Source organism: Ipomoea nil, unplaced genomic scaffold (genome assembly GCF_001879475.1).
Source record: "Ipomoea nil cultivar Tokyo-kokei standard unplaced genomic scaffold, Asagao_1.1 scaffold3025, whole genome shotgun sequence".
Lineage (NCBI taxonomy): Eukaryota > Viridiplantae > Streptophyta > Magnoliopsida > Solanales > Convolvulaceae > Ipomoea > Ipomoea nil.
Window position 1 is genome coordinate 838,082 of NW_017619453.1, and position 26,393 is coordinate 864,474.

A 26,393-nucleotide genomic window follows, 5' to 3' on the forward strand; every position below is an offset into this window, starting at 1 on the left:
CCAATCGCATGCCCCGAACATGAAGGTTAGTACATATAGTACTAACACGGCCCCGCAGCACCTTACCTCATACCGCAGCATGAAGGGGTTGATCGCAACCAACCGTATAGACCGTCGACGAACTCAACGGCGGATCATAGCCCTACACACCGCTGACGCGCTCAGTCGGTGTACTATGATCTTCTTTACGGGGGACTGCGACCCTACACACCGCTTGACGAACGCAGTCGGTGGGTCGTAGTAGATCAAGCCCTACACACTGCCTGAGGGACTCATTCGGTGGGCGATGATCTTCGGAGACTACGACCCTACACACCGCTGGCCCATACACTCGGTGGATCGCAGCCGACCGTAGCCCTACACACCGCCTGATCACTCATTCGGTGGGCTATGGCCTTCCTCGGGCTAGTGGCCCTACACACCGCCTGGTGCGTCCAGTCGGTGGACCATAGCACACGAAGCCCATGTGGACCGCAGCCCAAGAAGTGAATCACTGACCGTAGCCAGGAGAATGAACCGCAACTCATAAGTAACCAATTTGACCACAGCTAACTTCTGAACCGCAGCTCAAGAACACCCAATTTGATCGCGACCAAATTGGGGTATCATGCATCACATAACACATAGTAGCACGTAGTAGCACATTGAGAAGGGGGAGACGTATAAATAAACTTACGTGTGATCATTCACATACTAAGAATAGTCCTAAGGGGTTCATCCATCTTCCACCTAGGCCAACGGGTTACCGATTCAACTAGCATGCAATTCCTAAGACTCTTCTATCCTACGAATGGCACCCGAAACATCAAACTAGACTCATGCACGACAAACGGGGTCCGTTGGGACACCACGGGGATCGGGGAACATCAAACGGGGGAGCCAAAGTCCCGAAGTGGGCAACAATCCAGCGGGTTGCCGATGGGTGGAGGGCCACCCGCCAGCGATGAACCTCTGGGCAGCGGGTGCCCGGCGGGCGGGCAGTCGTCTGCCCGCTGGCTGCCCGCTGCCGGCGGCGTCTTTTTGGGCAGCGGGTTCCCCTACCCCCCACTGACTCTTTATCAAAATAAACGTCCCGGGACCCTCCGTGGAACCCGAAACCATGCTTGAACACTTTTAAATGCAAATAACGACACCACGTAGGCAATTAATGGATCAAAAGCAAGAATCACGTAGAACTTATCATAATATGACTTCTAAACATAAACAACACCCGAACATGCGAATTCCCACCCAAATATATATCAAAAGCATCTTAATACAAATTCCCAATCCAACCTAGGGCTCTAATCCCATCCAAATCATTAAAATCATATATTATCTTTAATATCAAGAAACATCAAGATTTATCAAGAATTATCACATAAATATCAAGAACCTCTTTTCAACATCAAGATCACACATAAAATCATCCCATCAATCATCAAGATTATATCACAATTATCATAAAGGAATTCATCAAGACACAAGCATATAGAAGGAGCCAAAGAAGGAGATTATAGCAAGGAAAATAGGTTTTGTTGAGACATGGGTTACCTCTTAGCCTTAATTAAATTCCTTGGCTATGAAGGGTCTTTCTTTAAGATATCTTCTTTCTTGATTTCTCCTATGGGAATTCTTGGAAATTCTTGTGTGGTGAAAGTTATTGTGGTGTGAGTTCTAGGTGCCTCTTATGTCCCTATTTATATGTCTAAGAGTCCTAATTAGAGTCTAAATGGTATGGGCTTGCCAATTCTATTCCTTATAGGACTAAGGGGTTAGTTTTAGGGATAAGGGTCAATGGACTATGGTGGACCCCTTTTAGCTAATTAATGGATTTTAATTCCCTTTTTAGGGTAAGTAATTATTAATTAGTTCGGTTTTAGGGGTCGTAACACGGGGTGTAACACCCCCCAAACATGCTATATATAAAAGGCCTTAACACATGCAGATAACACAACAAAACACTAGCACAGCGGAAGATAAAAAGGTAACTGGATAAAACAAATCCAAAACAGGGGTGTTATGCCACGTTTACCAACAATGGTAAACGCTACGGCGGTCAAATCTGCATTGTGTACAAAACTATCCCAAAGTCATAAGTCTAACACTACATCGGCTCACAGGCCACAAAGCAAGGATAAAGGCACTAAACTACCGGCCACTAGACATCGCGCTCGTCTAGACATCACCTGAAAGAACACAAAGATAAACATGGGACGACGCCTGGTCAGCGATAATGCTGGTAACCCACCAATACCTGTTAAGTATCATACATAGATAGGATACATATACAAAAATTATTTCGAAACGGAATACATATATATAAGTGTAAACCAAGAGTAAACACCAACTCAAGACTCATCACTCTCAACAAACAACACGGGAACACATCCCAAGACCACAACGGACAACAACAACTCAAGGATATAGACACGACAAATGGCAACACATGCCTTTGTGACTACACACGTCACAAGAGAGGACACACAACCACGGCTACACAAGCCCTCGTGACATCACACATCACGAGTTGAAATGTCTTCCTTATGCCAGGTTCCAACCTTATGGCTACCCCCCAACCTTATATCTAGTTCCAACCTTTACCTCCAGGACCCATGTACACCAAGTCCAACCTTATTCCCTAGGGAACCGTCGTTCCCCCTCCAACAGACCTCCGACAAGACCACCAATTTCATAGTACACAAGGTACCGTACACACACACGGCGACACACGCCTTCCCAAGAAATACGTGAACCTGACACACAGGTCACAACTCCATATTCACGTCACTGCCACCACGAGGACCGCTGCAATACCTTGGTGACTAGTGTCCCATACCACTAATCGTGCAATCCAGGTAAAGCCACTCACACATCACACCTCAACAGGAATCAATCAATGGATTGCAACGAAGGTATGAAACATACTCAATCAAGGAATGAGTCACAACCCAACAACAACAACGATGAATAACACAAGTTATCATCAACCAATCGGAAGGTACAAACAACACACACGCTAGCATTTAGACACCAAACTAGCATGCTTATCAACGGGGAAACCAAAGATAGTTCCGAGGAACATACAAGACACTTCACGATCCAACGAAACACAATGTTGAACACTTAGCACGATTCAAAACACCAAAGTCCTACATGGATACCTACCATATAGTTCTAGACATACGAAACATCAAGACACTCAAATAGTTCCACAAAAGAACATTGGGAAGGCAAAGGACCAAATACCAAGTCAAAAGAATCACGGGGAACAAATCCCCAACCATACTACAATACGTACCCGCGGGTAGGCCCCTACCCGCGGTTCCGCCCGCGGGTACAGGTCTCCCAAACCATGTACCCCGCGAGTGGGCCTCCTACCCGCCGTTCCGCCCGCGGATACAACCTGTACCACTTCCACACACTTCGCGAATTTTTATCTCCAAACTCAAATTCAAGTCCAAAACAAGCCAAATCTCACCCAATACAACAAAATGACTTGAATCATGGAAAATGCCAAGCAATGGCACAAAAGAATCCTAAACAAAAACTCTAGATATGCATTTTCACAAGACAAATGCATAAACACTCACATTTCATAACAAAACACAAGTAGAATCCAAGAAATCACATATAGGTAAGCAAAATAGGTTTTAGTAGAGCATGGGTTACCTCTTGTAGACTCAAAGACTTCACTTTACACCTCAACAAGCTCCCCACAAGGCTTACTTTCCAAACCCACTTCAAGAACAAACCAAAAGATCATAAAGATCCTACTTTAAGAAAAAGACTAAGATGGAACCAAAAACAAAAGATGGACTTAGATCTTACCCTCCTAGATGCCCAAATAGGTGAAAGGTTGAATCTTGGAAGCAAATCTTGGAATCTTGGCAAGGTCTCAACTTAGCTTGGAGGAAAATCTACTCACCTTTCTAGAGAGAATGTAGAGCTAATGTTTTAGAAAGTGTAAGGGATGAAATGAAGATGTCTTCTAGGTTAGGTTACAATACTAACACTTGGTGAAAGATCAAGAATGCCCTTACTAACATTTAGAAAGTGTAAGGAACAAGGGAACTCCCTTCAAAGCTCAAGGTACAACATGACTTTGAAATTGACTAGTCAAATACTAGTCCTCAAGTATTAAAAATCAGGATTTTAGGAATTAATTCCTCAATTAAGATAGGATTAATTACTCAATTAATCCATGGATTAAATGTGGATTTTTGGGGTGTCACACGGGGTGTTACATTCTGCTATCCCGTCTTACCACTCCCCAATACCACCGCCAACAACTGCATTCACCTAAGGCTTTACTGAGAGGGACGATGATGAAACGCTTTCATACGACCCCTCCACAAATGTTATTGCGGTCGGAATGGTATTCCCGGATTTTCCGACGCTTAAAAAAGCTGTAGGAACTTACAATATGCATCACAAGCGGGACTACTTCACCAATCACAAAAAAAAGGGCAAATTGGAAGGTCTCTTGTCCACATTATAACTCAACACCATATTGTCTGTGGACATTATCCGCAAAGAAATTGCATAGGACATCTTCTGAATGGCAGGTCACAAAGTTCTTTCTACCCCACGAGTGCACAGTTCAATACAACCCGGGGCCCGCGGACAAACTGTGCACCAGCTCATTAATATGCGATTTAATCTTTCAGAAGATCACTGCGGATCCACAGTACAAAATAAAACACATCCAAGTGGATGTGAGACAACGATATGGTGTGGACATTTCGTACAGGAAAGCATGGTATGCCAGACACAAATGCATTGAAATGCAGTACGGGAATTACCAACACTCGTACAATGAGCTACCCCAATTCTGCCGGCAATTGCAACTCTCCAACCCTGGAACCATTGTGGAAATCATGTGCACACTGAACGCAGAAAGGGGTACAGGATACGCGAATTTCTTGTATGCATTTTGGGCGTTCAAGCCCGCAATTGATGGCTTCCTCTACTGCATCCCTGTTATTTGTGTTGACGGTACCCACTTGTACAACCAGTACAAAGGCCATCTCCTACTAGCCTGTGTATATACCGCTAACAAGGAAATCTATCCATTGGCATATTCAATCGTTGACTCCGAAAATAATGCCAGTTGGACTTGGTTTCTTCGACTTCTGGCCGAACATGTCTTTCCACATCACAATTCAATGTGCATCATTTCGGATAGACACGCTGGAATCGATGCAGCGTTTAATTCCGTGCAACAATTGAAAGGGGGGGGCCGTGTCAAACGCCGGTTTTGCCTTCGTCACATTCGCAACAATGTCATGACAAGGGTGACCAGAAATAGGCGGTTACGAAAATTAGTATGGGAAGTTGGTACTGCTGTAACGAGGAATCAATTCCTTCAACACATGCAGGCAATCCAAATTAAATGGCCAGCTGCATACGCCTATCTTGCTAACATTGATGTAGAGAAGTGGACATTATCTCATGACGATGGTCACCGGTACGGCATCATGACAACCAATCCATCTGAGTCACTAAATAATTCACTAAAGTGTTGTCGAATGTTACATGTCACGGCAATAGTCCGAATGACTTTTCACAAGTTACGGACTATGTTTGCCGACAGGCGTACTGCGGGAGATGGGATGCAGCAACACAGACTGCTTTTCACGAAAAAGATTACCGATGATTTGTCAGCTCGAAACAATGAAGCAAGTGGTGCAAGCATTCAACGTTTCAATGACGCCCTCGGAATCTATGGTGTTGCCCTAAGTACTGGTTGTGTCTCTCAAAGTCAACAAAATCACTTTCAAGTTATCCTGACGAAACGTACGTGTAACTGCGGATTGTGGAACGTGAACGGCATACCATGTGCACATGTGCTTGCAGCATGCAATTACCGTGGGCAAGGATTTGCCCCATTAGTGCCAGAAGTTTACTCCGTACAAAACTACAGGAACTGTTATGCCGGAAATTTCTACCCAGTAGACGAAAGAACTCAGTGTGTACCGGTCCAGTTACTTGCCTTCCACCAATTTCTGCTAGGCAACCAAATCAACGAGGCCAACGACGAACACGTAGGTATCCAAATGAAATGGACTTAGGTTCAAATCGAAGTAGAAGATGTAAGTATTGTCGGAGGACAACTCATTCTTCCCCGCACTGTCCTACTTTGAATCATCAATAAAATAATGCTTTGTTTCTATTTATAATTATCCAAATTTTTCATCTAAATTGTAATTATGATATGAAGTATGGACATTCTACATACTGAGCATGAACCTTGTACATACTGACCATGAACCTTCTTCTTATTTGGGAGTCCATTTATTTCCGCAAACATGAAGTGGGAAGAACAAAAAAAAATATATTAATTGGATTATTGGTGTCCGAATTCTGTTACAATCATAATTTTTTAATTTTAATCAAATCAACCAAATTATTGCTAAATTTGATTAGTTATCATTATTTGTGTCAATTTGTTTCCACAAACAAGAATCGGGATGAACCAAAAAAAAATTGAAAATATTCGGACTATCATAGTCCAAATTTCAGTATTGCTAAATTTGATTAGTTATCATTATTTGTGTCCATTTATTTCTGCATAAAAGAATCGGGAATAACAAAAAAGAACAAAAAAAAAATTAAAATATTCGGACTACCAAAGTCCGAATTTCAATAGTCAGATAATCGGTCTCCATAATGTCGTATTTCCTTCTCCAGGGTCTATTTCATATACGCATTTCTCGTATCCACCAATCTTAGATTTTCCATTCCTGTTTATAATTCCAATTTAATAGGGGATCATGATAATATCCACTCATTTTTTCTTCTTCCAATTTAATAGGGGGTCATGCTCTTCATTCTCATTTAGGGCTGTAAATAAGCCGAGCAGCTCGCGAGCGGCTCGATCTCAGTCAAAATCGAGCTCGAGCCGAGCTCGAACGGCTCGTTTAGTAATCGAGCTCGAGCCAAGCCTAGATATTATAGGCTCGTGACTCGTCGAGCCGCTCGCGAGCCATATAATATTTAATATATAATCAATGGCTTCTGGTTCCTCCCCGAACATGTCTCCGGCTTTAAACGTGTTCTCAACGAGTTCGAACCACGCCAAGACGATGTTATCTTAGCTTCTTTACCGAAAACCGGCACGACATAGCTCAAATCTCTGGTGTTCTCCATTGTCAACCGCTCATCTCTAATTCAGGAACATAATCCCCACGACCTCGTCCCCTTACTGGAACTTCAAGTGTACAAAGAAAAGGAATTGTCGAAATGGTTAGATGATAATAATAATGCCGAGTTTGGTAGTGGTAGGAGGGTTTTCGGCACGCATATTCCCTATCAGATCAGATGCTAAGAACAACCCTAGAAACCTCGGACAGTCGGGTGGTTTATGTGACCTGTAGGAATCCAAAAGATACCTTGAACTCGATGTGGCATTTCGAGAATGAGCAGAATAAGGAGGCCGAGGAAGAGGCGTGGCCATTGGAAGAGGCCCTCGGGAGCTTCTGCAAGGGGGTCTTCCCTTTCGGGCCTTACTACGATCATGTGGTAAAAAGATTGACCGACTTTTTGGGGTGTCGATTTGGAGTTGAAGAGAATTAGAAGGTGGGGGAGATCGTGAAGAGTTGCAGCTTTGAGGTTTTAGGCAATCATGCAGTGAATAAATCCAAGGATCCTAGGTTGTATTCTAGACAGGACACAATGCAATGCACGCCGTGGTGCAGGATATAATTACCCGATTAAAATCATAGTTAGTATTTGCTTGACAATTTTTTAAAACACAACTAAGGATTTGAGTTACCCCTTCAATTAAAAGTCTCATTCCCCAATTAAAAAAGGTATCATTCCATCTTGGTAATCTAATTTTTAAGTTTAGATTAGTACTTCTAGATTTTTGTTTTGATTTTTTTTTTTTATATTGATGCTTTGGATGTCATTATATTAGGTTCAATTGCCTTGATTTTTTATTTTTGTATTTTTAAAACATTTATTATCAAGCGATACAAAACAAAACATCAATATTTGTAATCATTTTAATTCAACTCTAATACCAAACATGAAAAATACTTTCACCAAAACTTATTACCATTACCAAGTATTTGATTCCCAACCCATTCTGATTCCAATTCCATGTGTGAACCAACAGGGCCGTTCCAATAAAATCAGGGGTCCTGTTCAATATCTTAATTTGGGCCCTTTTCAAGTATTTAGTATATATAAATAATAGTTGTTTAAAAAATTGTGACAAAATCTCAAAATAGAAATATTATATAAAAAATACATTTAAAATTTCACTTAAATAGTGACATGCCCACATTTAGACGCAAAAACGTTCACCAAATTTTTTTATATCATTCTCCCAAAATCTCGTTTCATTGTAACCACCAACATCTAAACAATTAGCAATATTCTTATGTCATAGTGATACATATGATTGTTGTGTACACTATCATTTAAATTTTTTTCAGTCTCACTCACCACCTTGATCTTATGCAATAGTTATGTTGTGCAACCGTGTACACCATGCATGGTGCACACGATTGCAAAACGACGTCGTTTTGACTAAAAACGCGCGTCCCATTTAAAAAAAAAAATCAATTGAACGTATAATATATTATAAATTTCGCGGGTTAAGATCACAAAAAAAAAAAAAGGCCCACAAAATAGTTGACCTAACGGGCCTAGCCCGCTAAGACCTGCAGCCCGTGCGAGCTACAGGCTAAGCCCTAATATATATATATATATATATATATATATATATATATATATATATATATATATATATATATATATATATATATATATATATATATATATATATATATATATATATATATAGAAGAGCGCTCATATGTGGTCATGTCATTAGGTGTGGTCGTATCTGTGTCGTTGAATCAGTTTAATCTAACGGCAGTGGTAATTCTTAGGATTTTCGCGCATTTTGGTAAGTGGGGGTGTTATGGTAATTACAGTGGCCATTTATAGCGGGCGGGTTCCATAATACACCAACAATGTTGACAACATACACCAACAGTGTAATAAAACACACCACAATGAAAAACACCAATGGTGTATTCCCGTGTTATGGTAATTACAGTGGTCATTTATAGCGGTCGGGTTCTAGAATACACCAACAGTGTTGACAACATGCACCAATACTGTAATAAAACACACAACAATGTGATTTTCCTTATTCCGGTGTTTTATGACGAGTTTACCCATGCAGTTCGCTGGGTAAGAGAATGTGCGCGAAAATACTGAAAAAAATCTTGATAATATGATTCATTGGATCTATCTAATCTAATAGCCTATAATTGACCATATGACCACACCTAACAACATGGCCACATGTGATCACCCCTATATATATATATATATATATATATATATATATATATATATATATATATATATATATATATATATATATTATTAAGTCAAAGTTTTAATAATTAAAGGTAATATGTTATGTGGTGCAACTCTTTCGTACATACTTCTAATAATTAAGGTAATGCTTGATTGTAAAGATAAGAAGTATGATTAGGAAGGGGTTCAGTTACCATATTGATGGCATATTGTTATTATATAAAGAGCCCTCTAGTCCTCTCACTGCTTAACATTCATTCCTCATACGCCATCTAGAGAGGGTTGAGAAAGTGAGAGAAACATATACTGTTATTCTGCCGCAGCAGTCTCGTATCTATACAACCTTCATCAATCAGAAGCTATGGCTCGAGGTTAGTACTTAGTACTTTAATAAGATCATATCACGTATTTATGTTCCTACGTGATTTATTTGCTTACAGTTGGTATTAAATACTAAACTATGATCACAATTTGCCCACAGGGATTATGAATCGGCATATAGTTTGGTAGTTTTATCATTAAGGATGGGAAAACCAAATCCAAATCGTACCCATTAGGTTTCCACTATTCAGCCTTGATAGATTTATTATGCGTAAAAATTTAGCCCACAGGCAATTTTTATGGCATTCGAATATATATAGAATCGCACGCATATGTGAATGCTTCGCCCAGGAGCGAAATAGGAATGGATTATGTCCGTCCACGTGTCCAGATCTAATGGATGATAAACACTGATTTTTTAAAAAAAGCGCGGTGGCATTTTCGTAAATAATTGAACATCGAAGTGCAAGTAAAATGTATTACAAGTGCATGTAAAATGTATTATATAGGTGCAAGTAAAAATTTACACTGAGCATCAATACTAAGTGCACCTATAATAATAAGTAGTTGCACCTATAGTTATAAGTAGTTGCACAAATGGTTATAAGTAGTTGCACCTAGATGCATGAATGTTTGCGGGTGGTTTTCAGCGATATTACTATCCGCTGAACTCATATCAATGAATGTTAACAATGCAAAATTACATGCACTTATAGGTGAAAGTAAGTGCACCTATAGTTATAAGTAGTTGCACCTATAGTTATAAATAGTTGCACCTATAGTTATAAACACACCCAGGTGCATGAATGTTTGCGGGAAATGAATGCTAACAAGGCAAAATTATATGCACATATAGGTGAAAGTAGGTGCACTTGTAAGTGATTTTACTTGCACTTGGATGTTCAATATTTACGAAAATGTCACCGCATTTTTTAAGCTATTAGATCTGGACACGTGTCGCGCGCTGATTCGTTCGCATATTCCTTCCTGGACACTTATTCGTACCTGAGTGCATCCATATATATATATATATATATATATATATATATATATATATATATATATATATATATATATATATATATTAACATTTTAAAAAATGTAATTTTTTAAAATTTTAAATATGAAAAAATTAATATTATTTGTAGACTTTAATTATTTTTTTTAAACTTTGAAATAATATTAATTTTTGTTAAACTTTAAAGTTGGATTGCAAATTAACAATGTTAATATTTGTAGACTTTACTTTTCTTTTTTAACTTTGAAAAAAAACACATGGGCCGACCCGCAGGGCCCTCCAACCCACGTGGCCCGGCTATGGTTGCATGAACCCTAGTCCGCGGGCTTTGTGAGCCGGGCCGCAAAAGCCCGTTAGAAATTGACTTCTCCCAAAAAAAAAAAGAAGTCATTTTCTTCCAAAACATACATATTTTTCTTTGACTAAGCCATCGATTTCCATTGACCTCATGTTCCTCCCTTTTGTCAAACGGCGGAAACACGGGAAATATTTTCCAGAAGTCATTTTCCAGGTTTCTAAACGCACTAATAGGAAATTATTATGTGGAATCTCAAGTTCTACTCCTAAATTCTAGTCTCACTCTCAAATTCTTGATGTAGACATTTTTCTTGGGATTCACATGAAGAAAAATAACATGTCATTATCTATCACGTCAGGAAAAAAAATTTGTGAGTACATGTAATGAAACTCCATTTAAAAATACTCTAGTTTGAGAATCACTTCTAATGTTATTTAGGATCATCAAATTACTATCAAGGAACCGATTTAACTTGTCTAGTATATTATCAACCAATCATTATACCATGAACCATTGAGATAATGTTCATTTTTAGAATACTGAATATTCATTTTTGCTACACTAAATGTTCATTTCTTGAAAGTTCATTTTTAGGTATACAAACTAAAAAAAAACAAAACCTTAAAGGGGCGTTTGGTTCAAGGTATCTCAGAATACCTTGGTAATCTGAGAAAGGTAATCTTAGATTACCATGTTTGGTTTAGGTAATCTGAGAGGGTAAGTAATGCAAGATTACTGCCACGTAGAAAATGAGAGTATATTTGAGATAATGTGATTACTAAGTTTAATTAGGTAATGTGAAATTACTTTTCAATATTCCAAAATATAATTACCCTCATTTATTTCTCTTCTAGTCATTACATAGACCTCATTATTCAATTATTATTATTATTATTATTATTATTATTATTATTATTATTATTGAATTGCATCTTAACAGTATTATCATTATCGTTATCGTTATCGTTGTCGTTATCGTTATTGTTATTCTTATTGTTATTCTTATTGTTATTATTGTTAGTATTATTACTATTATTACTATTATTACTATTATTACTATTATTATTACTATTATTATTATTATTATTATTAGCAGCAGTAGCAGTAGTAGCATCTTGTTAAATTTTGAATTATGAAAAAAAAAAAACTTGCAATTTACACATTTCAATTTCTATGAGGGCATTTAAGTAATTGATAGAATATAATCTAAAATATAACTAGAGTTGTCAAAACGGGTCAGCCAGACCCATATGGGCTGGCCTGTCTCGGGTTCAACTGGAAACGGGACAGGACGGGTCAACCCGTTTTTCCACGGGTTGGGTTGGGAAAATCCCAACCCGTGTAGGACGGGTTGACGGGCTAAATGGGCCAGCCCGTTTTTTTTTATTATTATTTATTTACATGATTAAAATATTTATTGTTGTATTGCTTAAAAATTGAACCCATAACCTCTAAGTTAGTAGCCAAAACTACTTCCAATCAACCACATTAACCACAATGAATAAATACGTATATTTATATATATACAAATATGTATATACACATATAAAATTAGATTTTAGTTTTTAATATGTAATTATAATTATAATTTATTTAATTTATATTTAATACTAATATATTTTACATGTAATATTTTTTATTTTGTAATTATAATACTATTTAGTTATAAAGTTTATAAAATATATAATTTATTACTTTATGTAATTTATATAATAAATAAACTTTAAATTAATGTTTATATAAAGATACAATTAATTGTATTAATTAATACTTCTAATAAATGTAATAAAAATCTATTATCAATTATCAATTATATATTTAATAATTGTTGTGAATGATGTAAATAGATATATAATTATACTAAAATGTTCAATATGTGTTCTTAGTATAATTGGTTTCAATATTAATAATAATTTAATATCTTAAATAAAAGGTCAAGGGTTCAAGTCTTATTAGCAATAATGTTTTTAAATATTAATAAAATATCCAATTATACAACACATTTGGGGGTGGGATGGGTGGGGATATGAATTATACGGGCGAGCCCGTGTAACCCACGGGCCAACCCATATAACCCGTATCTCCCACGGGTTAAACGGGACGGGCTGGAAATCCTCCAACCCAGCCCATGTAAAATACGGGTTAAACAGGCCCAACCTTTGACAGCTCTAATTATAACCTTCAACCAAACAAGTTAATGTTATATTCCTACAACTTTAACCAAACACATAGGAAATCTTACATTCCAAAAATCTCACATTACTTAACCCCATGTAATCCTATTACCTGGGGTAATCAAAGATTCCGTGAACCAAACGCCCCCTAAGTACATTAATAATGAGCATTAAGTATACTAAAAATGAACATTTATTAGTCATTTGGCCCATAGTATAATTTACTAATCGTTATGCCATGGAACCGTGTTCACCATCCATGGTGAACACGGTCCCAACGATAACGGTGCACCGTTATTATTATTATTTTTTTAATTAACCGCGCGACTTTTCTTCTTCATTTTCACATTTCACGATTGCACTTCTTCTTCGCGCAAATTTCTTCAACATTCATAAATTATGAATGTGCAAGCATGGATTTATGAATGTGCAGTTATGAAATTATGCATTTTCTTTTATGAAATTATGAATTTTCTGTTATGAAATTATAAATTTTCTGTTATGAGATTATGAATTTACAGAAAATTCATAATTAATAACAGTAAATTCATAATCTCATAATAGAAAATTCATAATTTAATAAATGTTTTTCTTTTATGCGATTATGAATTTTCTGTTATGAGATTATGTATTTACAGTACATTCATAATCTCATAACAGAAAATTCATAATCGCACGCCATTTATAGCATATTAACTAAATTTTTTTTCCGTAAAAACGACACCGTTTGGATCCGTGTTCACCATTCATGGTGAACACGTTTCCAGGGCATAATTTGCTATAATTTACTGCGGTAACCAACTCCATTGCTGGAAAGGAACAAGAACACTCTTGAAAGTTGAAACAATCAAGATTCAGGCAAAATGAAGGCCAAGATAACACAAGATGATATTCAGGTGAAGTCTTTGCTAAACAGGAGCAATTTGAATCTTAGATGCAACAATCAAAGAGAATATACAGGAACATTGAAGCAATTTATATTTTATCATAATCAAAACACTACAAACCAGTTGATTGCTTATTTCATGCATTATGAGAAAGCACACCACAATTCTCTGAAACTAAACAGTTATGGCAAGAAATTAAAACGAAGAAACTTAGACCGCTTCTTTATCAACGATGCGAGATGCTAAGGAAGCCCTTCGAACAGGTTGAAGGTGCAACTTAGACCGTGTTCTTTTTTTGCAACGATAGCTCTCGTTATCGTAGAGGATTGTGTAGTTCGAACTGCTAATGTTCCTGTGGTAACACAACGAATCGTCAATGTAGTGGTATGCTTGTTGGGTACTCCCGAGACCACTAACTACCGTGCTGCCCTTCACGAGCATAGAGCCCTGCCCATTTTGCGAATTCGTAAGAGAGCTGAAGGACTGTCCTGAATCGGAAGTCTTGGTCCTCTTCTCGTTAAAGCCCAGCGTTAGATTAGCTATAGAAGAATAACTGTTATTTGCATGAATCACGTTATCAGTATACATTGTGAAGATGAACTTCTTATCAGATTTAAGCGAGCTAACAGAATATGGCATCTTGGGATTCTTGGCAAGAACCGTGTCATTGAAATCAATTGTCTGATTGATTATCTGCAAATTCCCTTCATTCCCCATGACCATGAAGTTGCTAAAATTAAAACGTTGAGTCGCCTCTGTAGTGATCGTCCCATAGGACGACTTAACCCATCCGGTATATGTTATGTGTCGATTAGCCTTTGTCAGAAACGATCCATCAAAGCCAGAGAAATTCGATACCAGGGAAAACGAGAGGGGCTGGCTAATGTACTTCACGAGGCTCCCCTCCGTTTTCTCGCTCTTAAAGTCCAACCAAAGATGCAAGTTTGCATCAATGTACCAGACATTCAAAGCGTTCGTGACGCTAAAACCAACCTTATGTGTATTCCCATCTAATAACGATCCTAAGAACGGAGTAATCTCGATGTCATAGGAAGGGAGATCGAACGAGCCAATCCCCGTTATAGGTCTCCACAAGAGGGGATTGACACCTCCAGTGTAAATCACAGTGAAAGGCCAAACAGAGCCAACTACTTTGTCATCCAAACTAACAACCACCTCTCTAAAAGGCCCATTCCCTGGAAGGCCAGAGAGATTATTTGCAGAAATATACTCATTGGGAGGATTCCCATACCAGAATTCATCATTTTCATGGAAAGAAACATAAACCTCCAACACTGCCCTATAAGCATTCCCAGGAATCTTGAACTCCTTAGTCTCAAAATCTGTCGAATTCTCAACTTCAAACCACAACCCATCATTCAATGGCAAGTTTCTCGAAATGGGTATTATCAAATCCGCCACAGAATCAAACAAATTTGCAGATTTCTCCAAACTCAACCCTTCCTCAGGATAAAAATGAATCTTGATTTTAGCATGGTATACACCAGTATAAGTAGAATCAATAAGGTTCCCAAGATAAACAGCAAGAATCTGATCACTCATGAGCAAAGAATAATACCTAGTAATCTCCTTCTTAACTGTCCAAACAATCCCACTAGCCCTCGGCTCAGCAGAACAGCTCCTCAGAATCTCAACCCCACCAAGCCAAACCCCAAAAATGCGGTCAAATTGCCGGCCTTTACACGTGGCGGTCCATTCAAGAACAATCTTGGAGAATTTCTGGGATGGGCAATTCGAGGGCGGGGTGTAATTCGCGAGAACCGGTGGGTGCCCATACGTGTAGCCAAAATCGTGGTCGAGGAGGAGATAGGAGCAAGGTTTGGTTTTGGGTAGGGGGATGGGTTTAGTGACCTCAAAGTAGGTGGTTGGGGGGTCATTTTGCGGCGGCTCTGAGAGTAATTGTGGCCTGAAGAAGGTGGTGGTGGTGTGGAGTGTGGCGGCGGAGAAGGGTGGGTGGTGGAGGAGGAAGAGAGCAGAGAAGAGGAGATAGAAAGCGGAGAAAGCCATGAATGGGGTGTACTGTGGTCGGTAAGAAACAATGGGGTGCTTTCTCCGAGAGAGAATAATTTTTTTTAAAATTAGATTCTAAGAATGTTTTGTCAGTAGATGAAACAAAGAAAAGCGATTCTATCGAAGTTGGATTATACATTTTTACAAATTGAATAACCGCTTCTTGGAAGCTTTGTTATGTGCATTTTTTAAGTATATGTGGTAAAGTAAACCACCTTTGACCTTTGTCTTTATTATTATTATTATTGTTGTTTATTTTGTCATAGGAAAAATGGCATATTTAGTCCCTGAGTTATAACTAAGTTCCAACTCAGTCCTTAAGTTATGGACGTTTCCGAGTTTAGTCCCTTAGTTATAAACAAAGTGACGAGTTTGGTCCCTAGTGTTAATATTCTGTCTACAGCTAACGGAAAATTTAAAAATAATTTAGTAATAGAGGGGTAAAATAAGAATTTTAAATTATAATCCTCTTTTTATGTTGAAACTCGTTGCGCAACAGTCATTTTTTTCTTCTTATACCTACAAACAAAGTTTTTTTTCTTCCCCAAGCTCTGAAAGCTCCCACTTCCGTTAGATATAAGAAGAAAATAATGACGGTTGCGCAATGAGTTTCGTCATAAGAATGAGATTAAAATTTAAAATTTATATTTTAACCCTCTATTATTAAATTGTTTTTAAGTTTTCCGTTAGCTGCAGACTCGCCACTTTGCTTATAACTGAGGGACTAAACTCGGGAGTAGAAACTTGGTTATAAGTTAGGGACTAAAGATGCAATTTTCCCTTATTTTATTATCGCGTCAATTGAGACTCGAACCCATAACCTCTCATATAGAAGAGCAACTTAGTGCAATTGAACCACAAGGTCCTTAGCCAATTATAATTAATTATAAAACAATTTTATTTTATCTTATATATAATCTTATCTTATCTTATATCTTATCTTATATATCTTATATCTTATCTTATATAATAAAGCCAAATCCAAATCTAAATGCCCACAAAAATTTGACTCCAATTCCCGCCAATTAAAGCAACAACGTTTTGGTAAAAAATATAGAATTAGATGTATACTTAATCCCTGCCTAATCCACTGCCCAATGAAATGAAATCAGATTAAATATATAATTTTGATTAGATTAAATGTAGCCGCCCATTTGCCCAATGAAATCAGTGTAAATTGCCTTGGGAATTAACATGCTTTAAAAAAAATAAAAAACTTTTAGTATTCCTAGGAATACATCTTCAGTCTACATTATTTATTGTTCATTAACCATTCACAAAACAGCTTCTCATATAAGAGATGCTTAGAACACATTTAAATTGAAATTCTTGGGTGAGATCTAAACAGTTTTTGAACTGCAAGAAGCTAAGTAGCCATGAAGAAATTAACATTTTCCACTACCATTGACAAGAAGAGGAAAATCAATACTCACAATACAATTAATTGCCGGCATGGCTGCACATGCCTTCAGGGTTGCAGAAGATAATTACTGTACATACTTTTCATTTGTATTTGCAAATTAAATATTTATTTGTTCCTTTTTTTATGCATCAGGTATTCATTCGTTGGGTTTTAACATTCTTTTTAAGGGGTTAGGTGGGAGATTTTTTTATCATTTCTTTATTAGTTGAAGCTTAATTGCATATTGTTGTGTAAATTAGATTAGAAATATACTCTGTATTGGTTATCACTTCATTTGAGCCTTGCATTTCAAGTGTTGCTGGAATTCTATTATGATTTTTAAGGTTGACAGACATCTACTGCAAATTTAGATTTGTGTTTTGTGTTAGTGTTTGTTATGGGATTTGTTTTCTGGCTATATATTACAAAAAAATTGCAATATTATTTATTTGTACGATAATATTTTTTTGGCTAAAGTGTCATTCCGTACCCTGAACTAATAGCGATTGTTCATGTGGCACCCTGAACTTTCATAAGTGCTGATTTGATCCACAAACCAATTAGTTTTTGCCGCCCAGCCTCTTTTGCAGGTCTCCAAGTTTGGCCGATGACATGGTGCCGGTATTTACTGATGTGGCATTATTAATTTTAATTAAAAATAAAATATATGAGAGAGAATTTTATTTTTTTTTTAAACAAAACAAAAAATGCTGAGAATTGGGTTTCTCCGGCTATGAGGAAAAAGAAGTCTTGACTTGTTTTCTTAGCCAAAGATGAAGAAAAGGATGGAGATGACCGGGAAGCTTCGTCGGAAAGGATCGTCGGTTCCGATCGCCGCCATCGCTCCACTGCTGCCCTCGTTCAAGCCATGGCTGCCGGCGAGAGTGGAGACCAAAGGCCTCCGCCGCACGCCTTCGCCGGGGCTCCTATAGTCGAGAGAATTACAGAGAAAATAGATCAGCTGGAGAAGAACAAAGAGAAAGAGAAAGAGGGGGTGGAGGTGGTGGTGGCCGGAGAAGGGGAGAAAGGGGGGGGCGGTGAGGAGGTTTAGCAGGGAGGAAGTGGGGAGATCGGAGAGTTCGAAGATGCATTAGGGATTTCCGAGTCTCTTCGTACAAATGTTTCACGAAGTTGTCCAGGTTGTTGAAGAAATCTCCACCGTCCTTGATAGCATCCATCGCCGCCGTTCTACGCCGCAGTGCATTATCCCTCACCTCCGCTCCTTTCTCTTTCACGGCTTTGCAAAGTAAATCAGTAACTTGTCCGAGTCGGCAACAGCCTTCTCACTATCACTCGCTCTTACTGCAACTTTACAGGAGGTTACCGCCACTTTATGCACAGAGGTAATATTATGATGCAAAAAATCATCACATAATGATCGGTGAAATCCTATGGATGTGGGTTCTTGGAGAAGGTGGATGTCGGTGATATGATCATGAAATGATGAAAGCAGAAACCAAAATACAAAAAAAAAAATAGCAATAATAAATAAATAATGCCATTGAAATAGTGAGTTTTGGAATAAACAAAACCAAACATTAGGCACTATAAAATTAAGAATGCAACAGAGGTTTTGCATGGTCGAGTCCTGCTGGGGGAGTGAGGAGAATGTTGGAGCTAGGAAATTGTTTGCAGCAAAGGAGAAAGTGGATTTGGAGGAAGTTACGAATAAGGTTTCATTGGAGAAGGCTCCTCAGAGGTTTTGTCTCCTGGATCCATGAAACAGAGGTCAATATCTGCTGGGAAGAAAAATGTGGGGGTGGAGGAGAGAGATCCATCGCCGGCCGGGAAAGTGAAGAGGTCAACTTCACCCGTGCCTGTGTGTGTAGGAAGAAAAATCATAGGCCGCATGCATAGGAGTTGCTGCATTATCGTCGGAGCTGCCGGCGAAGACGCGGAATTTCTGGGAATGGGAGAAGCAATTGACTGTGTTGATGGAAATAAAATGAAAAAAAAATCTATGTCAGTAAATTATGACCTGCAACTTATTGGTAACCTGTAAAAAGTTCTAGATGGAAAAAAATAATTAGTTTGTGGATCAAATCAGCACTTATAAAAGATTAGGGTACGGTATGAACAATCGCTATTGGTTCATGGTGCGGAATGACACTTTAGCCTATTTTTTTGGCATTTTGAATATTCTTTAATCAATATATGATGTTTAGATATCCACAAAAATAAATAAATAAATAAATAAATAAATATATTGAGGGAGAGATTAATTGGGTTACTATTACTTATGACATCAAGAGATTAATTGATGTGCTTCATCATATATATATATATATATATATATATATATATATATATATATATATATATATATATATATAGAGAGAGAGATTAACAATCATATAAGAACTCGTCTTTAGGTAGGAACATAAGAACTCATCATAGCCATTTATTTAGGGTGATCGATGGTTTATATTAAAATATATTTTTATGAGATTTTAGGGTTGATTTTTATTTATTTTAGATAGTCGGAGGGTATTAAGGGTATTTTAGTGCATAGTGAATTATGAAAATTGCGAGATCTTCTCCTCAGTTCCCACACTTCCTCTGCATCTACGAAGGAACCATTTATCCATCACCTCCACACTTGTGTTTTGTCGATCTGCTCCACGATGACGACAACAATTGTCTACAATCTTTTAAATCATTCGGTATGTCCTGGTGAATTGAATATAGCTAATATCCATTCAAAATCAATTTCGATGTGGCTAATTTTAGGGAAAACGGCGGAAACCAAGTGGCAAACCTTAGATAGAATAAGATTTGGTTGTAAATATTACTCATTCTGGTCATGTTTGTTTTGGTTATTTATTTATTTATTTCAAGAGATAATAAGATTTTGTTGTGTGCATATTAGTTGGAATGTGTATGCATTATAGGTTTGCGGGTTTTGAAGTGTGCAATTATTCTTTATGGTGTGTTATATTGTCGGTTGTGTGCGTATATTCATTGTCACTACAAAAAAAACGCGAATATAGCGACGGTTTTAGCTACGGATATGTTCCGTTGCTAAATTAGCGACCGATTAGCGACAAATTAGTGACAGATTTCAATTTTTTTGTTAAATGAAAATGTAGTGACGGCCTAGCTACGGCTTAGCGACAGATGTTGCGACGGAAAAGTCCCGTCGTTAAATACGTAGCTAATTTTAGCGGCAAACTTTGGTGCGAAAATTAGAGACAGATTAGCGACGGATTAGCGACGGAATTTTCGCGGGATTACGCTATTATTTTAATTGCTACAACTTTGCGACGGATATAAGCATCTGTCGCTAGATATTACAAAAGAAATGTGTTTTTGTTTATATTTTAGTGACGGATGTAAAAATCCGTAGCTATCTAGCGACGGATATGTATATCCGTCGCTAAATTTATGAATCGCGAATTTTATACAATATTTTAACGACGGAATTTTAGTTCCGTTGCTAAGCTTACTTATGGGATATTAACATATATAACCTAGCGACGGATATCCTTCCGTCGCTAAGTTTAGTTATGGGATATTAATATATGTAATCTAGCTACGGATATCAGTCCGTCGCTAAATTTATTTAGGAGATATTAACTTATATACGCTAGCGACGGATAGCATTTCGTCGCTAAGCTTATGTATCGGAATTTAACATATATAAAACGACGGATAATAAATGTCGTCGTTAATATTGGCAATAGATTGCATCCCATCGCTCAGAACCCTAGCTACCTCTGCATATTAACAAATTCACAAGACGACCACCGTTCAGAAGACTTCTCCGCCGCTCCCATCGCTCAGACGACCACCGCCCACCGCCCATCGCTCATCGCCCACCGTCGTTAGTTTCCTCCCACCGCCCACCACGTCTGCGATAGAACCGGTTTCCGTACTCGGCGATTCTGCCTTCTCCCTCCGTATCGGGTGTGGAATTCCTCCCTCCTGTGGTTCTGCCTTCTCCCTATTCCGGTCTTCGTACTCGGCTTCTCCGGCAGAAGGCAGTAGCAACTCCAGTTCTCCCATCTCTGTTCGGTCTTCTAGTTCCATTGCTCCAGGTAATTCATTACACCATTTTTTAGTAATTATCTGTTATATTTGGTAATTGATTCAATAATTCCTTCAATTGCAAACAATGCCTGTTTATTATTGTTGTTACTTTCTTTCCTTATCTGTTTATTTGGTAATTGATTCAATAATTCATCCAATTGCAAACAAGATGTGGTTCAATTGTTCTGTTATCTTAAAATGCAAGCAGGATTTTCGTTTCAGCTTTTCAACTAGTATTTGTTGGTGTTATGAACTGGGATTTAATGTTTTTTTTGTAGCCATGGGAATGTGATTTCTTGGTTATTCACAATGCTTCTTGTAGATAACTTTACCTTCAACCACATAAAAAAAATTAATGGGGAAACTATTTGTGAACAATTTAGCACTGTTAATGGGGAATGAATGTTGTTTTAATGAAGGAGATTTTGTCTTTTTTTTTTCTTTTTTTTTTTAATGAGCAAGATTGGACTTATGAACTGGATCATTATCCAGTCACGTTATTCGGCCAATTACTGAAGAAGACATCACAAGATTCTTCAAGTTTCCATAGTTTCTCCACCTTTTAAATTATCTCTCTGTGTTTTTTTTTTTTTCCTGTATATTTAGTGGAGCTTCAGACCTAATAATGCCTGTGTACTTGGAGTTGGTAACTTTGAAGTGAAGTTGACTTAATATGGCATTTTTCCCTAGCATTGACTAGAACCATTTCTTGCACCAGACATTATTTGTTCTTTCAATTGTCAAACCTTGTAGCCAAATGATGGCAAGAGAGCATACCATTGTATAATTGTGAAAGTAATAAAGCATATCTAATTAGATGACATTATCTAATTTGTTTTCATAATTAGTCACCAAATTAAACAATCTGAAACTCATACTTAATAAGTATTGTTAGGTATTCTAACTAGTTGGATAAGTAACTCTAAATAAATAAAATACAATTGTAACAATAAAACAACAGATTATTCTCCATACCATAGATTAAATATCCCACATCAATAGCTTATGAGATTTTGAAAATTAAAGTTGTCTTGAACTCATTTCCATAAACCAATTTAAGGACCTAACTACTCATTTCACTGAAATCAAGGAACAATTATTTCCCACTAATTAGCAGTACCTTCAATTCAGTGCATGACAATTCAAACAACCTTAAACTCAACCTTTTTAATTATATTAAATCTGATGATTATATTGGTTATGTTTATTTGTAACTGAAGCAGTTTCAAGTTGAGAATCACAAATATTGGTTGGGAATCACATTATTACACTCAAGATTCATCAAGTTCTTCTGTGATAGATAAGGTTTGAACAATTACAAATTTTACATGTGTTCTTTATTTGCCGGCTAAACCGCCTGTGGGTACCGGTACTTGTGTTTTCTCCGGCTAAACTACCTGTGGGTACCGGAGGTTTATAAAAATATGCATGATTGTTTATTTGGTGTTTATTTGTCGGCTAAACCGCCGCCTGTGGGTACCGCACTTGTGTTTTCTCCGGCTAAACCGCATGTGGGTACCGAAGCTTTATAAGAATATGCATGATTGTTTATTTGCAGCTTTATTTGAATATCTTGGAGAAATATAGTTTTGTTTTTTTTTTTTTTAAATGAAATGTAGATGGTGAACCAACAGTTAGAGACCATGCGAGTTGAGATGGAAGCTAAACTACAAGCTGAAAGAACTCAAATGCAGGCTTAGATTGCAAGTTTGATGGATAAGTTGCGTCGCAACGGCATGCTATCCACTCCAAGTACTCAAGCTCAACATTTAGCTAATTCAAATGGTGAAAACTTAGGAGATGATTAGATTATCTTTATTAATATATTTGGTACTGGTTCTAGTGATGTAACATTATACTACTATACTTATGTTGTTGTTATTGACTTTGAATGTTTTAATATAATATATTTTATAATTACATTATAGGCTTAATGCATGTTTTTTATATTAATTAGCGGGTAAATTTGTTTTATTAATTGGACAAAGATGGTAGAAAGGCAACGGAATAGCGACACAAAAATCTGTAGTTAAATTTAGCGACTGATATTTCTGTCAATAAGTAGTAGCTAAATGACATTCAATTCAAATAATAATAAAAATAGCGATGATGATTTTCGTTGTTATAATAACGACGGACGCTAGCGACGGACTTGGTCGTCACTATAGTTAGCGACGAAAAAATTTGTAGCTAGGCCGTTGCAAATCTTGTCGCTGGATCATTATAGTAGAAACTTAACGACGGATAATATTTTGTTTTAGCGACGGAATTTCTTTCGCTAACTGTAGCGACGGAAAATTCCGTCGTTATTTGCTCACAAATTTCCTCTCCAAATCCGTCGTCTGGAGAAATTTAGCGACGAATTTATTTTGTGTTGCGATGAAAATATCCGTCGCTAAAATTAGCGACGGAAAAAACTTGTGTCGCTAAATTCTAGCGACGAGGGTTTTTGTGACGGACAAAATCCGTCGCTAAAGTGTTTAGCGACGGATTTTTACTATTTAGCGACGGAATTCATCTGTCACTATTCCGGTATTTTCTTGTAGTGTGTGGAGTGCGCATATATTCTATGTTGGTCGTGTGGATAGGTTTGGATGCGTGTGTATTTTGGGTGGGTGTTTAATTTTTTTCTGTGCTAGTATTTCTCATAACAAGGTTTTTTTGTGCATGTACACACATTTGTGTGTGCATATATTGTATGTGTTTAGTCTGTCAAATTATTACCATTTGTGTTTGATTTTATCTGTGGCCATTGTGTATTCTTACTGACAGTATTTATTCTACATTGTGGCACACACAGTTCAACTCAAATGCACATCAGCTTTTTTTACATTTTTCCATACACATTAATTCTGCAGAGTAGGGCATTCACACTCAAGCATAAGCGCACACCCTAGTCTATCAAATCGACCTGGTTATTGATTATACATACTAACATTATTATTGCACATTATGGCACACACAATGCTGCCTAAGTGCACAACAAGTTGTTTTTTGTCTTTTCCCTTACGATTGTGTCTGATTTTGTTGTTTGCCAATTTCTAATGTTTTCCATCGTTGTTCGCCCTTTGTCAGAAAGATTTATGGTATGTGTTCCTTGATGATGTGGTTGACGATCACTGTGGGGCTGTCGTACGGAATTGAAGCTTGTTCCTAGAAGAATGCAGAAGCATTGGCATGATGCACGTAACAAAGTGGATGACTTATATGCGTCAGATTTTTTTGGTTGATCGAGTTTAACATACACCTTTCAAAGAACATCCATATTGCAGTTGAATACCGTGATGTTGTTGAACAATGCTAGCTATGTGTGCTTATTTGAGCAGGTTGATCAGTACTTTTGCTTAGTTCACATTTAGGCCCATTTATGTATTCTATTTATGATGTGATAGAGTAATAGGACAAGCACCCGACCTGGGCCACCAACAAGCACCTAACTCGAAACTACCTAGAAGTCCAACGGGCAGAATCATTTACTAGGGGTCATTTACTACTACTTATTTAAGACAGGGTTTAAGAGAAATAAAGTGTTCGGAATCTCATTATGATATAACCATTACTTATCGTTAGCAGGGTTGTATAAGTAGGGGATTCTTTGTTAAGCAGGGGACACATTCCGATTCTTGTACTAAAACACTTAGCAATACAATTTTTTACATATCAATTATATTCTCTGGTAACATATTTACCGTCATGATGTTTGGAATTTATTCATTGTTATGTGTTTTTTGTTTTTTGTTTTATTGGTTGACGCTTTGCTCTAATTTATTCCTCAAGTGTTATGTTGTTTTTTGGTTTTTTAATGAACATTTCTGTGTTTTGTTTATGATGTTTGAAATTTAAACACGTTGAGTGCAACAGTCTGTGCTTTATGTGCTATTGTATGGATTATTTTTGTGCGAACTCTATATGCACATAGTGAAATATAGTGTGGCACATCATAATCCCATGCTATTTTCTGTATCAGTTTTTTTTTAGCATCGTGGCACACACTCGTAAACCCAAGTACACACTCTAATCTAACACATCAACCAGGCTTTTGTGTATTCATATTATTAATATTACTGTACAATATGGCACACACAGTTCAACCCAAGTGCACACATATATACTTATTCTATGTCTTTTCATACACACACTCGTTTTTCACATTATGTCACTCACAATTTAACCCAAGTTCACACTGTAGTCTATAACATCAAAATGATTTTCGTGGATCCGTTCTGTCAGTACTATTACACATTACGACACATACAGTTCAGCCCAAGTGCACCCAACATCTTTTCCGTGAATTGATTTTGTCATGATTATTGAACATTTTGACACACTCAATTCAACCCAAGTGCACACTGGCCAGGTTTATGTGCACACCCTTCTTATCGCAAGGGCACACCGTTAAAAATAAATGTGCACATGCGTACGAACAAGTCCTTACGCTAGGCCCACACATGCACACTCTGCAATGCATACATGCAAAAACTGACAGTGTTATGCTTTTTTTAGTATCAAATCCACGTTGTGCATGCAATTCTTATTTTAAGTGCAAACACTTAACAACTAATAGGCACACGTTTATTCTCGTATTGATGTAAAGTCCAAATCTGAATTGTTTTTTTTTCTCCTTTCTCCCCCTTCTTTATTCATTTTATTTATTTTATTTCATTACTATACATATTTATATACAGATTATTTGTGCACATTATGGCACATACAGTTTAATCGAAATGCACACCGCAGTCTATCACATCATATTGTTTTACATGTTGTCATATATTGAGTAACATTGCACATTATGGCACACACAGCATAACCCAAGTGCACATCGTAGTCTGCTAAATCAATTTGTTTCACGTTTATTCATTCACAAACATATTAATTGAGAATGAGCTAAATATATGTATGTATGTATGTA

The 26,393-nt window shown here is 37.3% G+C and overlaps 2 protein-coding genes and 1 pseudogene across 2 annotated transcripts; 2 read left to right on the top strand and 1 right to left on the bottom strand.

The window, feature by feature from the left end:
* Nucleotides 1–4,766: 4,766 nt before the first annotated feature.
* Nucleotides 4,767–6,053, top strand: LOC109163411. The gene has a single exon (XM_019312153.1). It carries the CDS (start codon nucleotides 4,767–4,769, stop codon nucleotides 6,051–6,053), a length of 1,287 nt encoding a protein of 428 aa, XP_019167698.1.
* A 932-nt stretch (nucleotides 6,054–6,985) lies between these two features.
* On the top strand, nucleotides 6,986–7,686 carry LOC109163412 (annotated as a pseudogene).
* A 6,401-nt stretch (nucleotides 7,687–14,087) lies between these two features.
* On the bottom strand, nucleotides 14,088–16,141 carry LOC109163453 (peptide-N4-(N-acetyl-beta-glucosaminyl)asparagine amidase A). The gene has a single exon (XM_019312200.1). The coding sequence runs from the start codon at nucleotides 16,045–16,047 to the stop codon at nucleotides 14,230–14,232; it is 1,818 nt and encodes a 605-aa protein (XP_019167745.1). The 5' UTR covers nucleotides 16,048–16,141; the 3' UTR covers nucleotides 14,088–14,229.
* Between the last annotated feature and the right edge of the window lie 10,252 nt (nucleotides 16,142–26,393).

Bases quoted from the DNA above. Each gene is read 5' to 3' on its own strand.
- LOC109163453 (XM_019312200.1), bottom strand. From the start codon at position 16,047: ATGGCTTTCTCCGCTTTCTATCTCCTCTTCTCTGCTCTCTTCCTCCTC.
- LOC109163411 (XM_019312153.1), top strand. From the start codon at position 4,767: ATGCAGTACGGGAATTACCAACACTCGTACAATGAGCTACCCCAATTC.